General features: G+C 37.0%; 2 protein-coding genes across 2 annotated transcripts; one reads left to right on the top strand and one right to left on the bottom strand.

Annotated features, from left to right (window-relative positions):
* Positions 1 to 1,630: 1,630 nt before the first annotated feature.
* c1qbp (complement component 1, q subcomponent binding protein) lies at positions 1,631 to 8,136 on the bottom strand (the record flags this gene model as incomplete). Its single annotated transcript, XM_084415062.1, has 6 exons — positions 1,631 to 1,951; positions 3,401 to 3,526; positions 3,618 to 3,713; positions 5,670 to 5,757; positions 6,409 to 6,559; positions 7,902 to 8,136. The coding sequence occupies 6 exons, from the start codon at positions 8,134 to 8,136 to the stop codon at positions 1,802 to 1,804; spliced, it is 846 nt and encodes a 281-aa protein (XP_084271188.1). The 3' UTR covers positions 1,631 to 1,801.
* A 154-nt stretch (positions 8,137 to 8,290) lies between these two features.
* On the top strand, positions 8,291 to 13,474 carry znhit3 (zinc finger, HIT-type containing 3). Its single transcript, XM_084415065.1, has 5 exons — positions 8,291 to 8,430; positions 8,527 to 8,564; positions 11,050 to 11,112; positions 11,732 to 11,815; positions 12,921 to 13,474. Exons 1-5 carry the CDS (start codon positions 8,363 to 8,365, stop codon positions 13,112 to 13,114), a joined length of 447 nt encoding a protein of 148 aa, XP_084271191.1. The 5' UTR covers positions 8,291 to 8,362; the 3' UTR covers positions 13,115 to 13,474.
* Positions 13,475 to 14,426: the final 952 nt, after the last annotated feature.

The raw sequence follows: 14,426 nt of genomic DNA on the forward strand, positions 1-14,426 counted from the left end.
TTTTTTTTTTGCATTGACTATTTTAATGAAAATGCTGCAGTTAAGCACTTTAATTTTGTTAAAATAATTTTTTTATAAATATGAAGCATTAAGTTTAAAAAACACAAACAAAAAAACACAGTATTGAATCTTTGAGAAGAATAATCTATTCAGCCATTTTACTTTTAGACTCACTATTTTTTTTTAATCATTGATAGTCACTTAAGATACTCAAAAAAAATGGTTTGAAGTAAATAAACTTTCCATAAATCTGCATAAAACTAAATATATTGTATTTGGAAACAAGGTAGTAAACAAACTATGTCGACTCAAAATTGGGGAGGTAGAAATTGAAAGGGTGTATGTAATAAAGTTTTTGGGAATCAATATTGATAAGTTAAATTGGAAAGCGCATATAAATATACTAAAGACTAAAATTTCTAAACTTATTGCTATACTGTGTAAAAATAAAAACCTCTGTGAATCAAAACGCATTATATATACTGTACAATTCCCTCATCCTTCCATACCTTAGCTATTGTGTGGAAATATGGGGGAATACCTATAAAACTAATATACAACCCATTTTCTTATTGCAGAAGAAAGCAATTAGAGTGATTAGCTATGCAGAATACCTTGCTCCAACAAATCCACTTTTTATTAGATTAAATATATTAAAATGTCATGATCTTGTTGATGTTTACACAGCAGTTGTGATGTACAAGGCTCACAATCTCATGCTTCCTCACTGTTTACAAGAGATGTTTCAAACCAGAGAATCAGATACCGCCTCAGAGGAACTGATCTGTTACCCACGGCGAAGAGTAATACTAAGAGGAGGTGTTCATCAGGGAGCTGATCTATGGAACGGTCTTCTTATTCAACTTAAGGGCTCTATAACTATTAATGCATTTAAGAAAATGTATAAGTTTAACATTATGGAAAAGTAGAACACTTGAATGAAGAACATTAGAAAGGTAGTTGAAAGTGGATGCATAATATAATTTTGATTGTTGAAGTGTAAGTTCTGTGCTTACATGTTACCATTGTTGGTATAAGAGAAATAGTATAATTGTGTCATCTTTGGACACAGTGTCTCAGTTGTAAAAGGGGTCAGGCAAAATAAGTCTCAACTTCAGCCTAAACCCCTTCGGTCAGGCATTATTTAGCATTTAAATTCCTAATGTACACATTTATGTATTTATCTTTCTAATGTACAGATTTTTTTGTATCATGTACAGGATCTTTGAATTACATGTGACCTAAGATTTAAATGTTCATAATGACCGAAGAAATAAACTACTACTACTAGTGTTATTTCTGCACCATGAAAAATAATAACTATAATATCTTTCAGTGTTTAGCCACAGGAAGTCCTGCATGTTTAATGCTGATTTCTCCTAATCTAGTTGTGTAATAAACCTGGCACTGAATATTACTAATATTGTGGCTTTTTGATGCATTACCGTTTTCTTTTGTAAGTCGCTTTGGATAAAAGCATCTGCTAAATGCATAAATCTAAATGTCACTCTTCAGGAAGTCAAATGAACTCTGAACATCTATCTAAACCATTACATTAATGAGAATATATTTATTTTTTGGGCTTTTAGCAACACTTATATTATATTGAGAGTAAAGCAGGACAAACGGCTCCATATTTCCCCTCAGTTTTATTTCTCACAGATGTTCAGTTCACATTCTCGACCTGTAAAGCCATCTGACATCTGAACCGGTGTGCACATAACTTGAAAAAATGTTATAAAATTAAATACAAAACTATTCAGCCTTCATCTTCACTGTGTCATCAGAAGCTTCACAGAGATTATTTGCATTTGACGAAAGTGCTGAGATTCTCCAGGAACTTGATGTACTCCTGATGCTCCAGCGCCGTGCTCATCTCCATCAGCTCGTCCGCAAACGTGTTGTCCACGCCGCGGTCCGCCAGGAAGTCCATCAGATGATCGTACAGGGCCTGAGGGGTCAGAGGGCACAGGCGTGCGTTTATATGATCGGCCAGTGGAGTCATTCTCATCTGTGAACTTGCATGGATTATGATTATGTATCTTCTATCTTTCTTACTATCAGTGTTTTGTGCGCTGAATAATGACACGTCCTATTTTTACATCATGGATTAAGAAACTAGTAAATGTGTTGGAATATCTAACTTTATGTTCAAAGGTATGATTATTGCATTTTATATTTAATCTGTTTATGAAAAAAAAACAACTATCTAAAAACAGGACGAATTCACAGCTACACGTCGTCATTATTTTGTACACTATGTTTGTCGCAGTGAATGCGTCTTATTTTTAGATCGTTGGTTTTGACGCGTTTGTTTCATAAACAGATTAAATATAAAATGCAATATCCATTTGAACAAAGTTAGATATTCCAATCCATTTATTGTCTGTTTCTTTGGTCAAAAACAAACAAAAAAAGTTATTTTATGCACTTTTTACAAAAGCTATTTAATAAGAGTAGGGTTCTGGGAGTAAAAATGTATTTTTAACGAGAACTAATAAACTGTTAAAGTGTACAAGTTTTTTTTCTGCTACAAATTTTCTGAATTTGTGGTGAAAAACTACATTACCCATGATGCTGCACAGAAAATTCCACCAATCAGAATCGAAACAACCAAAATAACTCCCATGAAGCACTGCGAATGATGTAGTCTGTCTCTCTACACTCTCAAAATACTGAAATGTTGGTATGTGTGTATATATATATATATATATATATATATATATATATATATATGTATGTGTGTGTGTGTGTGTGTGTGTGTGTATATGTATGGTGTATATAGCAATCGCAATGCAATAAAAAAAAAAGCATTTACAAATGTAGATTTTTATATATATATATATATATATATATATAAAAATCTACATTTGTAAATGAGTAGTTTAATATTTCTCCATTTTTAACTGGATTATGCTGTTCACAGTGATTCATGGGATTGTCGTTCTCACTGAAGCTGTTGTGTTCACAGTCTTAAACTGTGTTTTTGTCAGATTTTCCAGAACGTTTTGCTTGACCTCAAAGTTAGTAGTGTTGTGATTCTCCTCGTAGCCGATTGGTTCGGTTCATGGCTTATAACACTTTAACGAAGACTTTTTTTTAACTCCCTATGGGAAAAATAAAGTGTGCACTAATGCACCATTTCATCACAAAACGTGAAGTTTGTTCAGTCAACTCTGTGCCAACTTGACAACATAAATACATCATGCGCCCTCTAGTGGTGTGAAAGAAAATTACACATCCAAATTCAAATTAATTTCATAATTGATGACCTGTAATTGACCTGAATTGAGCTGAATAATTACACTAGAGCTGAAACTGTGTTACTTTGCAACATTGACTTATTTTCAGAAACAATCTGCAGTGTGTGAAGCGCTAGAGAAACGAAGACTTGACTAACCCAGTCCAGAGAGTCTGTGTTGAGCGTGTAACTGGTGTCCTTCCAGTCCGTGTCGCCCTCGGGCTGGAAACTGACCTCTCGGATGGAGAAGATGTCGCTCTCCTCCTCGCCGTCACCGTGACTGGTCTGTGCACAAATCCAGTGAGATGAATGAGAACACACACATCTTTTGATTGTGAACGCTGTGTGCGACGGATGGAAGAGGAATGAAACCCACCTCATCCTCTGGGAAATGACAGTCAAACACTAGTGAATTCTTTGCGCCCTGTTTGGTCACCTCAACCACAAAATTGGGCGTCGAGACGATGTCAGGCTGAAAAACACAGGAAAGATGCATCAGAAACAAGCTAGTCGAGCCGCTCGATTCTGCAACGTCTTTAAAGCAGCGTCTCACACTCATAAATAAGACAAAACAAGCATTAAAATCATCTAGAACGACTGAAAATCAAGATATTATTTCTGATTTTAATTCACCGCCTCAACAACTCTCGTCCAACCAGAAGGCCTGATTTTAAAAGTGTGATTTCTAGAATATGGAAATTAACTCCATGGGCATTATAATACTGAATATACATTTTTACAGTTATGTCAAGCTGGAAAATATTTTATCAGGCAAAAAAATGTTTTCTCGCTAATTCAGATTTTTTCTTAGAATTGCGATTCTGACATTTTTTTCGCGGCTGCGAGTTTATATTTTACAATTCTGAATTTAGACTTTTCTCGCAATTCCGATTTTTTTACCTCACAATTCTGACAGTTTTCCTAGAATTCCGATTCTGACTTTTTGGCCCCGTCCACACTACTGCGTTTTCGTTTAGAAACGGAGAATTAAAACGAATACGATCTCCGTCCACACCAGCGTTTTAGCTGCGTATTAGAATTGATCTCCGTCCACATTAAAACGACTGAAAACGCGGATCACGTGACCATTCACCAACACTGGGCATGCGCGAGCCGGTGTAAACACAACTTCATTGATAAAATTATCCCACCATGCGCTGGTTCTTCCCGGGTTAAACCAAAACCGACGCTCCATGTACACGGTTGATACCGGGAATTGTCAAACGTAAACTATTTTATCGGGAACTGTCACATTGTCACTATTTTACCGGGAATTGTCACAGATCGCTCGAATAATAGCTTGCCTCCGGCGCATGTAGGCAGTTAGCATTGTAAAATGCAGAATTTACTTGCACAACAGCTGCTAGCAAAGATATACGCCATGACTGATGACACCCAATCATAGAGCCGAGCGTGAGCCTCTACTACGTCATCGTTTCTAAAGTCCTCCGTTTTGACCCGTCCACACTAAAATGCCCTCCGGAGATTCAAAACGAAAAACGGGTCGGCAGCGTTTCTAAACTTCTCAGTTTTTGCCGTTTTAGTGTGGACGGGAGGTGCAAACGTAGCAAAAGGTCTCCGTTTTTACACGAAAACGCAGTAGTGTGGACGGGGCCTAAAAGTGTGATTTCTAGAATACGGAAATTAACTCCATGGGCATTGTAATACTGAATATACATTTTTATAGTTATGCCAAGCTGGAAAATATTTTATCAGGCAAAAAAATTCGCGCAATTCAGATTTTTTCTTAGAATTGCGATTCTGACATTTTTTTCGCAGCTGCGAGTTTATATTTTACAATTCTGAATTTAGACTTTTCTCGCAATTCCGATTTTTTTTACCCCTTAATTCTGACAGTTTTCCTAGAATTGCGATTCTGACTTTTTGTTTCTCACAATTCTAACTTTTTTCAAATTTTGTTTATATCTCACATTCTACCTTCTTTTTTTTCACGCAATTGCGAATTTAAATCTCACAATTCTGACTATTTCTCAATTTTGCTTTTTTCTCGCAATTCTGATATTTTTCTTAGAATTCTGACTTTTTTCTGCATTTGTGACGTTTTACCTCGCAATTCTGACTTTTTTTACTCTCAACGAGTGTTTCTAACAATTCTGACACTCAAAATTATGCTTAGATCTCACAATTGCGACTTTTTACCTCGCAATTCTGAATTATCGCGCAAATCTGACTTTTATCTCCCAATTTTGTGCTCATATCTCGCAATTCTGACTTTATAATATAAGATGTTAAACTTTATGTTAAACTTTATAACTTTGATTTTATGTTGTAACCTTTATTTTCTAAAATCTCCACTTCACTACTGTAACATCACATAACAACAATTAAAATGGCAACGACTTGAACGGTTTGAGGGATTTAGGTAGCTAGGTATCCCAGTTTCCCCGGCTGCAGAGCGTGACGATACCTCTTCCTCCTGACCCTTCTGCGTTTGCTCGTGCTCTTCCTCCAGCTGTGGCGGGATGCTGTTGTTCACATTGAACGTGACGGTGACTCTGTCAAACACACACACACACACACACACACACACATCACACACATGATGTATTATTACAGCGAAGGACACGAACGATCATAAAAGCTCTGCAGATGACACTATAAATCTGCTCAATACAGCTCAATCTATTGTGCCTTTTGTTAAAGTCTTCTTGTGTTCAGGCTCTACTAGAACAGGTTTTCCTGCTTGAATGTTGATTATTCTCCTCATATTCTCCATTGTTGCAGCTCCTCTCTTCCCAGTCTGTCAGTAACGCTCTGTTTACTTCCTGTCTCTATGAAGCCCCTCCTTCTGAAAAGCACACTGTGCTCTGATTGGTCGGCTGGAGCAGTGTGTTGTGATTGGTCGAGCACTTTGAGTGTGTTTGGGAAATGTCCCGCCCCTTTCCATAACCGCCAGTTTAACACACTACTAACTCACTCAACCAGGCCCCGCCCCTTTATTCTGCGCATTAATTATTTAAATGAGGAATATTGTGACGTGTTCGTTCCCGGAAGAAACTCAAGACTACAATGGAGGCGTTTCAGGAGTTCAGAAACACTGACACTGATATAGAGAAGAACTCAAAAGCTTCTTCATGATCAAACAGCAACATTACACACTTCTTTGAATTAACATATTAATGTGATTGTCTGAAACACAAGCGTACTTTTCTCCGGCCAGCGAGCGGATGAGTTTAGCTTCTGTGCCGTTCAGCTCCAGCTCCCACCCGCCGGACATTTTAGGAAGACTCGCGTTCTTCTGGATCTTCTTTTCTTCTTTGATTTCATCATTGAGAAACTCTCCAAACGCTTTATCGCCTGGAGAATAAAGACACACATGCATGATTTACTAACAACACTACTGATGAATCATGAGATCTCATTGGTCGGTTAATGTGACGTGTTGTCGTTCGTCTCCTGGCATCTGTCAATCTCAAGGCCTCCTGTTGCCATGCTCTGATGACACATATGCAAATATTGCATGATATGACATCACCTTTAATATCACGGAATATTCTAATTAATCTTGTAACGTTTTATTTGAATTAGGAGTTATTTTCTGTTTTCATTTAAACTTTAGTTAGTAATTTAGTTAGATTAGATTATGTGTTTTTTTTAAATAGCTCTATAGTGTTTATTATTTCCGCCATAGATTTTTTTTTTTTATTACGTCTATCTCATAATTCTAACTTTTTTTCTCCCAATTGCGAATATATATTTCACTTTTTTCCCGAAATTCTGACTTTTTTTCTTGCAATTCTGAATTTATTTTCTCGTAACTCTGAATTTATATCTTGCAATTCTTACTTTTTTCGCAACTTCGAGTTTATATTTCACAATTTTGACTTACCTCTCACAATTGTGAGTTTTTAATCTCGTAATTATGACCTTATTTTTCTCGCAATTGCGACTTTTTTCCTTGCAATTCTGACTTTTCCTAGAATCCTGACTTTTTTTCTAAGAATTGCAATTGTAACTTTTTTTTCTCTCAACTGCAAGTTTGTTTCTGACGATTCGGACTATTTCTCCAAATTTTGTTTATATTTCACAGTCTGACTTTTTTTCTCGCAATTGCGAGTTTAAATCTCAGAATTCTGACTTACAATTGTGCAATACAAACTCACAATTGCATTTCATAAAGTCAGAATTGTGAAATATAAACTCGCATTGTAAAGTCAATTTCTGAGGGGGAAAATAACTTTTTTCTCAGAACTGCGAGTTTTTATATGACTTTATAACACGCAATTGCGAGTTAATATTACGCAATTCTGAGAAAAGCCAGAACTGAGAGATATAAACTCACAATTGCGGGGAAAAGCAAAAACTGCGTTATAAAAATTAGTAATACCCTTTTTATTATTCAGAGGTGGACACAAGCTTCCATAGTTCATTAATGTTTATTTAATTAAATAAATGAAAATGAGAAAAGTCGCCTTATAGCTGAAAAAGGCTTTTAATATTTTATTTCAATTGACGTTTATTTTATTTCAAGAAACGAACTTGTTTTGTGGTTCGGTTAACTAAAATAACCCTGGTACTATATGTCTTGTTTCTCCTCTCTGACCGATTAAGTTATTAACGATAGTAAAAGTAACATTTTTAGAGTTAGCCTCTACACATATCCCATAGAAACGAGCTTTACACAGATAACTGGTGTTACCCTCGGTGTGCAGACTCCCACAGCCGCAGGACAGCGTCGGCAGCGCCCGCGTCGCAGTGAGGAGCCTCGGCCTGGACCCTGACGACGCGCCGCTGCTGCAGCTCAGGCTCCAGATGGACCGGCTGAAGGTTCTGCTGAGACGCGGCGCGGGGCTGATGGCGGACGCGGGCGACGCGGAGCTCCTGCTGGACAGACGCGCCGCGAGCTGAACCGCGCGACTCACAGACTTCAACATGACTTCGGTTCTTCTGAGAGATGCTCGCTCGCGCTGCTGACCGCTGTCTCACACACACACACGTGGGGAAGGACACCGTGACCTCAGCACTCTACACCGGAAGTGTTCCCTACAGGAAATGAGTTAAAAGTCCTACACGCTGTCAACAACACAAACACGTGGTTCCAGTAACTACAGGCTACGTAACATCATCTGCGTTGTTTTATTTTGTTTTAAGAGATCAGTCATGCAGCTGTGTGGAGTTTGCAGCGAACATGTTCCTAAATACAGATGTCCGGCCTGCAGAATCAGATAGTAAGTCATGTATTCATGTTCGATTGTTTATATCAATAACTTTTGCTTTTTAGACACTACAATCATTGTTAAATAACACCTTTCTTTTTCTTCTAGTTGTTCAGTGAGTTGCTTTAAAAGACACAAAGATGATGGTACGTCCACTATTCTATTTATAAATATTCACATTTACGTATTTGGCAGATGCTTTTATCTAAAAGACTTGCAGTTCCCTGGGTATCGAACCCATGAGCTTGGCGTTGCAAGCATGCTGTACTGATTTATCATTAATTTAATAAAATAATAATGCATTATTATTAGTATTTACATTATAATACTACTGCTACTACAAATACAATTGTTATTAGAAATGATTATTTTGGCTAGATAAAGCCGACATACTGATCCACTCTTTATTTCTTCTTCTTCTGAGACTTTATGAAAAGTCCCATAGACTTTCATTGAGGGAGTCAAAACTTTTGTACCAAAAGACTTATTTTTAACTTAAGCTGTCTATCACTAGCAAAGCTTGACGACTATCCTAGGACAACATACTAAAACATGATAGCAATGTGTTAAAGTCCCCTTGTGGTGAAAATCCAGCTTTTAATGTTGTTTATGTGTGTATGTGGTGTTTTTAATCTGCTTTAAGACAAAGCATGTGTAAATTCATAAGTCGACACCATTGCTGAGTATTTTCTCCTTAAAACTGCAGTGAACCAAAGACAGTCTCAAAAACACGCTTTGAAATCGCTGGTGTTTCTGACGTCACAATCTACCTTGTAACCAATCAGATCAACGTGTGATCGTCAACCAGTGGATCTCTGAGCTGAGTGAGTGAGTGGAGGCGGGGCTCATTTGCATATTCATAGAACAGCATACATCAATTTAAATAAGGCAAGGGTGTCGAGTTACATTCAAGATATTTTAAGACATGAAGAAAAAAAAACGTTTACATGTGGTGATCAAAGATGAGTTTTAAGGGATAAAATAATTGACTACAAGGAGACTTTAAATCATGTTAGCAACATCCTATCAACGTGTTAATTCATGCTAGCAATGATATAAGACATGCTAATGATGTGCCAAATTAAGCTTGCAACATGTTAAAGGAGTCATATAATGCCATTTTTGTACAAGCTAATATGATTCTTTAGGGTCTAAATTAAAAGTTTGTAATATACTTTAATTAAAAATTCTCATTAGTATTGTAAGAAAACACTCATTTTACCTGGTCAAAAACAGCTCTGTTTTCAGCACGCCGTTTAAGTGCATGTGTCTTTAAATGATAATGAGCTTTGCTCACCCCGCCCCTCTGTTCTGTGCGGACACCGTTTGTTAACACAATAACCATAACGCGTTGTTCATTATAAACGTGGGATTATGAATTATATTGAGAACGTCGTACATTGAAAACATGCCGTAATGTTACCTGAGTGTAAACCTTAGACGCATTCATCGTGAAGCGTGCAAGCGATTTGCAAAGATTAATATAAAGGTTAATAAAACGTTACACTCACTTCTTCTGGAGGTGCAGCAGGAACACGAATAGTTGGTACCGATCCTTTTTTCTGCAGCTTCTTAGCAAAACCAGCTTTATACTGACCCTCGTTTGTAAAGCAGTCTGGTGTGTGAAATGATTCGCGCAAACATGAAAGCATTGACGTTGATCGTGGGGAATATTCCCTTCGAAAACAAACTCAGCCACTCCGTCTTCAGCGGTTCGGATTTAGGAACATCAAAATGACTGCAGTGTTCCTTATTACACCCAAGAACAGAACACCACAATCGCTTACACGCCATTCTGCTCATAGACAGTGCTCTGCACCGGTCCGCGCAGACTATGATTGACAGCTCGCTCACGAGCGAGGGCGGGTCTGTGTTGAAACGCTGCTGTCAATCAACAATCGTGGGAGGGGCATCCGACCGTGTGACGTCACTAGGTCGAACGGCTTGATTTGAGATGGGGGAAAACATATAAGGAGATAAAAAAAAAAACACTGGATGGATTTGTATCATTTTATGATGGTTGTGTACAGGCACTGCCAACACACATTTCAGTACAACCAACTTGTAAAAGTGCATGTACCATTATATGACCCCTTTAAATCATGTCAGCAACATGCCAACAACATGCTAACAAATTTTTGCATTGTTAAATCATGCTAGCAACATGCTAATCATGCTAACATGTTAAAATATGTTACCAATGTGTTAAATTATGCTAGCAACATGATTGCAAAATGTTAAATCATTCTAGCAATGTGTTAAATCATGTTAGCAACATATTAATAATGCCAGCAAAACGCTCAAACATGTTAGCAATGTGTTAAACATGCTAGTAGCATGTTAAACCGTGTTAACAGCATGCCAGCAACATGCTAACATCCTAATTATGCTAGCAACATGCTAAAAAGACAAGCAATGGGTTAAATCATGTTAAAACGTGCCAGTAACATTTATTTTTTTACTTTCTCTGAGTAAAACTTTCAAACATCAAGCAAGTTATTTTAAACTTCCAGCCAACATTAAAGTTTGTCATCAAACTTCACTCGTCTAGTTATTAGTCATGTTGTGTCTTATACTTATACATAAAAAAAACAAGTCAATGTAAGCCTTTATTTCTCTTTGCTCTGATAGATTCATGTCAACCAATTAAAGAACCCGATCCGGCCTCCATCAGCCCGACTCCAGTGAGCAGCGGTGAGTGAGTGATCCACACACACGTTACTAAAATCAACAGCCATATTACATTTACATCATGATATAAATACAGTCAAACCAAAAATTATTCATACACCAGATACATATATATATATATATATATATATTTTTTTTACTAGTGTGTGCAGGACTCTATAGTTCAATTATGTGAGTGTCAGGATATCAAAATAAAGTAAACTGTGACATATTATACCCAAACATTCTTCATAGTGACTACCAGTAAAATTTATTTAAAAAAATTGAGACCAAAAATGATTCAGACACTTTGAGCTGATCATGTTTTCTTAAGTGTTTTTTCTTTAATTGCTAATGCTCTTTTTACACACAGACTGAACACAATGAAGCATTGCTTGGTGATTGGTTGAGCTAAACTGGTATTATCTAATTGTGTAGTTAAATTGAACAGCTGACAGATATTCAACATCATTCATGTGTGAGACAGTCTAACAGAAGGATGGACAAAACCAGTCAAATATCAACTGATATTTATTAACTGATAATTTTATTACCATTTACTAATCTATAGCGAATAAACTGTGATACTGTGAGAAATGTTGAAGGTGTCTTAATAAATGTTGGTTTGACTGTTTGATTTCAGCCGAACAGCCGTGGATTGTTGAGGATCTCCTTGATGAAGACAGTCACACTGACAAAGTGCCGTTACAGAAACTTCAGCAGCTCGGTATGTAAGGGATAATATTCATCCAGACGGTTATTATCTCAGAATAAACCCCCGACACGGTGATGAGGAAATATTGATCTGAGTTGAAATATTTGATTTGGTCTTTAAACGCAAACCTTTGCTGAGAGAGCGAGCCGTTGCTATAGCGCTGCAAGTTCAAACTAGACGGACGTTTAAGAGATACGGTACCACTTATTACACAGAATTTTACCACATAAATAATTATGGAGATAAGAGATATTGATTTCAGTTTAAACTGTTTTAAAATCGTACCTGTTTGTATCTTATAATCCAACAGTGTACAAAACAATAAATCACAAAATGGCAGCCGCTGCGTTTGTATGAAACGAGAGAGCGAGTCCTCATACTGGATGGCATAATTAAATACCTGTACACAAAATATTTATTTGACTGAGGTTTAATATTTTATCAGCTCACCAAATGCAAAACGTCCACGAAGAAAAAAACTTTCCTAGCGAGCATATAGCGCTGCTGACTTCAGTGACCCGGATGAGCCTGTGTTTCTGTTCTCAGCGGTTGCTATCGGGGAATAATGGTGCGATTGACCAATCAGAATCAAGTATTCCACAGAGCCGTGTAATAATAAATGATATCAGTCTTAAAGGGTTCGTTCACCCAAAAATTAAAGTTCTGTCAGTAATTACTCTCCCTCATTTTGTTCAACCCCGTCAGACTCTCGTTCATCTTCAGTACACAAATGAAGATATTTTTGATTAAATCTGAGAGCTGTCTCACTCCTCCACAGGCTTCTCTGTTATTGAAACTTGCCGGCCCAGAAAGTTAGTAAAGACAATGTTTAAAATAGTCCAAGTGACTACAGTGGCTCAACCTTAAGTTTATCAAGCGACGAGAATACTTTCTGTGCGCAAAAAAACAAACTAAAATAACGACTTTATTCAACTCTTCATATTCTTCTGTGTGTCTCTGAGTGAGTTCACGTAGTGTAACAGGGCTGTACGTCAGAACGGAGGCTCACTATTGGCCGACGCTGGTCATGTGTGTGATGCTGGCCAGTAGTGAGCTTGGATGAACCCTTTCAGTGCTGTTTGTGAGGCAGTTTCACAGATGTTTCTCCTTCACACAGGAGATTCAGAGGCGCTGAAGGATCTGTTGAGGAATCCTCATCTCCGACAGCTAATGATGTCGGTCGACTCGGCTGGAAATAAAGCCAAAGCCATGAAAGACGCCATGCAGGAGCCGCTGTTCGTGGAGTTTGCTGATCAGTGCTTAAAAATCATTGAACCTACACAAGCAGAGAGCGTTGATGACGAATACTGATTTTATTGAACTGTCACATATGGACCAATTCCTAATGAACAACATGCAACAAGTCAGTCCATTGGTTTTTGTGCACAAATGTTTATGTATTAAACAAATATCTTTTGAATACAATCAGAGTAATGAGTAATTTAGACTTATGTCTGACAAATAAACTCATATAGCTCTCAACCTTTAGTATTTAGAAATATTTGTTGAATATCCATGTTTTCTCAACATATTACTGAGCCTTTATGTTGTCTCGCATGCAATACTGCATCCAGTCATTTATTACACACCATCATGCCTTGTATAATTAATAAAATGTTCATAAAGAAGCCTGTAATGATTTTTATTTGAATTATCAAAGTTTGACAAAGTTTTTGATTGGTTTGTTAAAGCAGTACCTGAGCACAAACAAAAAACACCTGTATTATAGTCACACGTTATGTTGATTAATGCCCTGAGATTACAAATATTGATTATTTTTGGTAATAAATGCACATATTTCATAACCAAAAACACCTTTGATTTAAGGAGGAATGTTGTGTTGTGCGTGTGCAGTCGGTGTGTTAAGTAATCCGACAAGATTAAGAAAACTACAAATACATATGCAAATGGTACATTAATTCAGTTTGCTTTGGTAAGAGCATCAACAGCAACAGCTTTTCCCAGTATTTTATCATGTAGTGTTTCATGTCTTACATTGTGCAATGAATAAATAAAAAAAAGATATCATGCAAAGTGTACAAAACTTGTCTTTATCAATACTATGTTCTCCATCATCTCAGTTATTATATTATATTTTAAATAATATCATTCTAACGTTTTAAAGGTGCTATATGTAGAATTGAGAAACTCTTGTTATTAGCGACACCGGTGGCCGTTAAGTGAATTGCAGCAGCAGCTTCGCACTCGAGATCACGTAACGCACAAGCGACTGAATGTGATTCAAGTCTCCGATATACTCGTTCTCCGCTTAGAGGTTGAAAATACCTTTGCAGCGATTTACTGTTAACGAATATCCCGACGTTGTCCACTGCTGAGAGCGACGTTTAGATGAATATGTGAATATGTGCTATTCTTTCCTCTCAATAACACAATAAACACACAACAAAAATGAGAAACATCAGTTCAGAAAGCATCTGATCATAGAGATGTGATGTTCTCGACAGATGAGCTCATTAACATCACACTGTTATGATAGTTTGATTATAAAGTATATTTGAGACTATATAGATCTGACTCTGTGAGACTGTAGTTTGAATGAATCTCTTTTCTTCGCACGACACATTGACATTACAGTCCAGAACGGCTCTTTCAGCATTATCCT

This window comes from Rutilus rutilus, assembly GCF_951802725.1.
Source record: "Rutilus rutilus genome assembly, chromosome: 7".
Lineage (NCBI taxonomy): Eukaryota > Metazoa > Chordata > Actinopteri > Cypriniformes > Leuciscidae > Rutilus > Rutilus rutilus.

Bases quoted from the DNA above. Each gene is read 5' to 3' on its own strand.
- znhit3 (XM_084415065.1), top strand. From the start codon at position 8,363: ATGCAGCTGTGTGGAGTTTGCAGCGAACATGTTCCTAAATACAGATGT. The intron at 8,431-8,526 runs GTAAGTCATGTA...TTTTTCTTCTAG, and splicing joins CCGGCCTGCAGAATCAGATA to TTGTTCAGTGAGTTGCTTTA. The intron at 11,816-12,920 runs GTATGTAAGGGA...TCCTTCACACAG, and splicing joins ACAGAAACTTCAGCAGCTCG to GAGATTCAGAGGCGCTGAAG.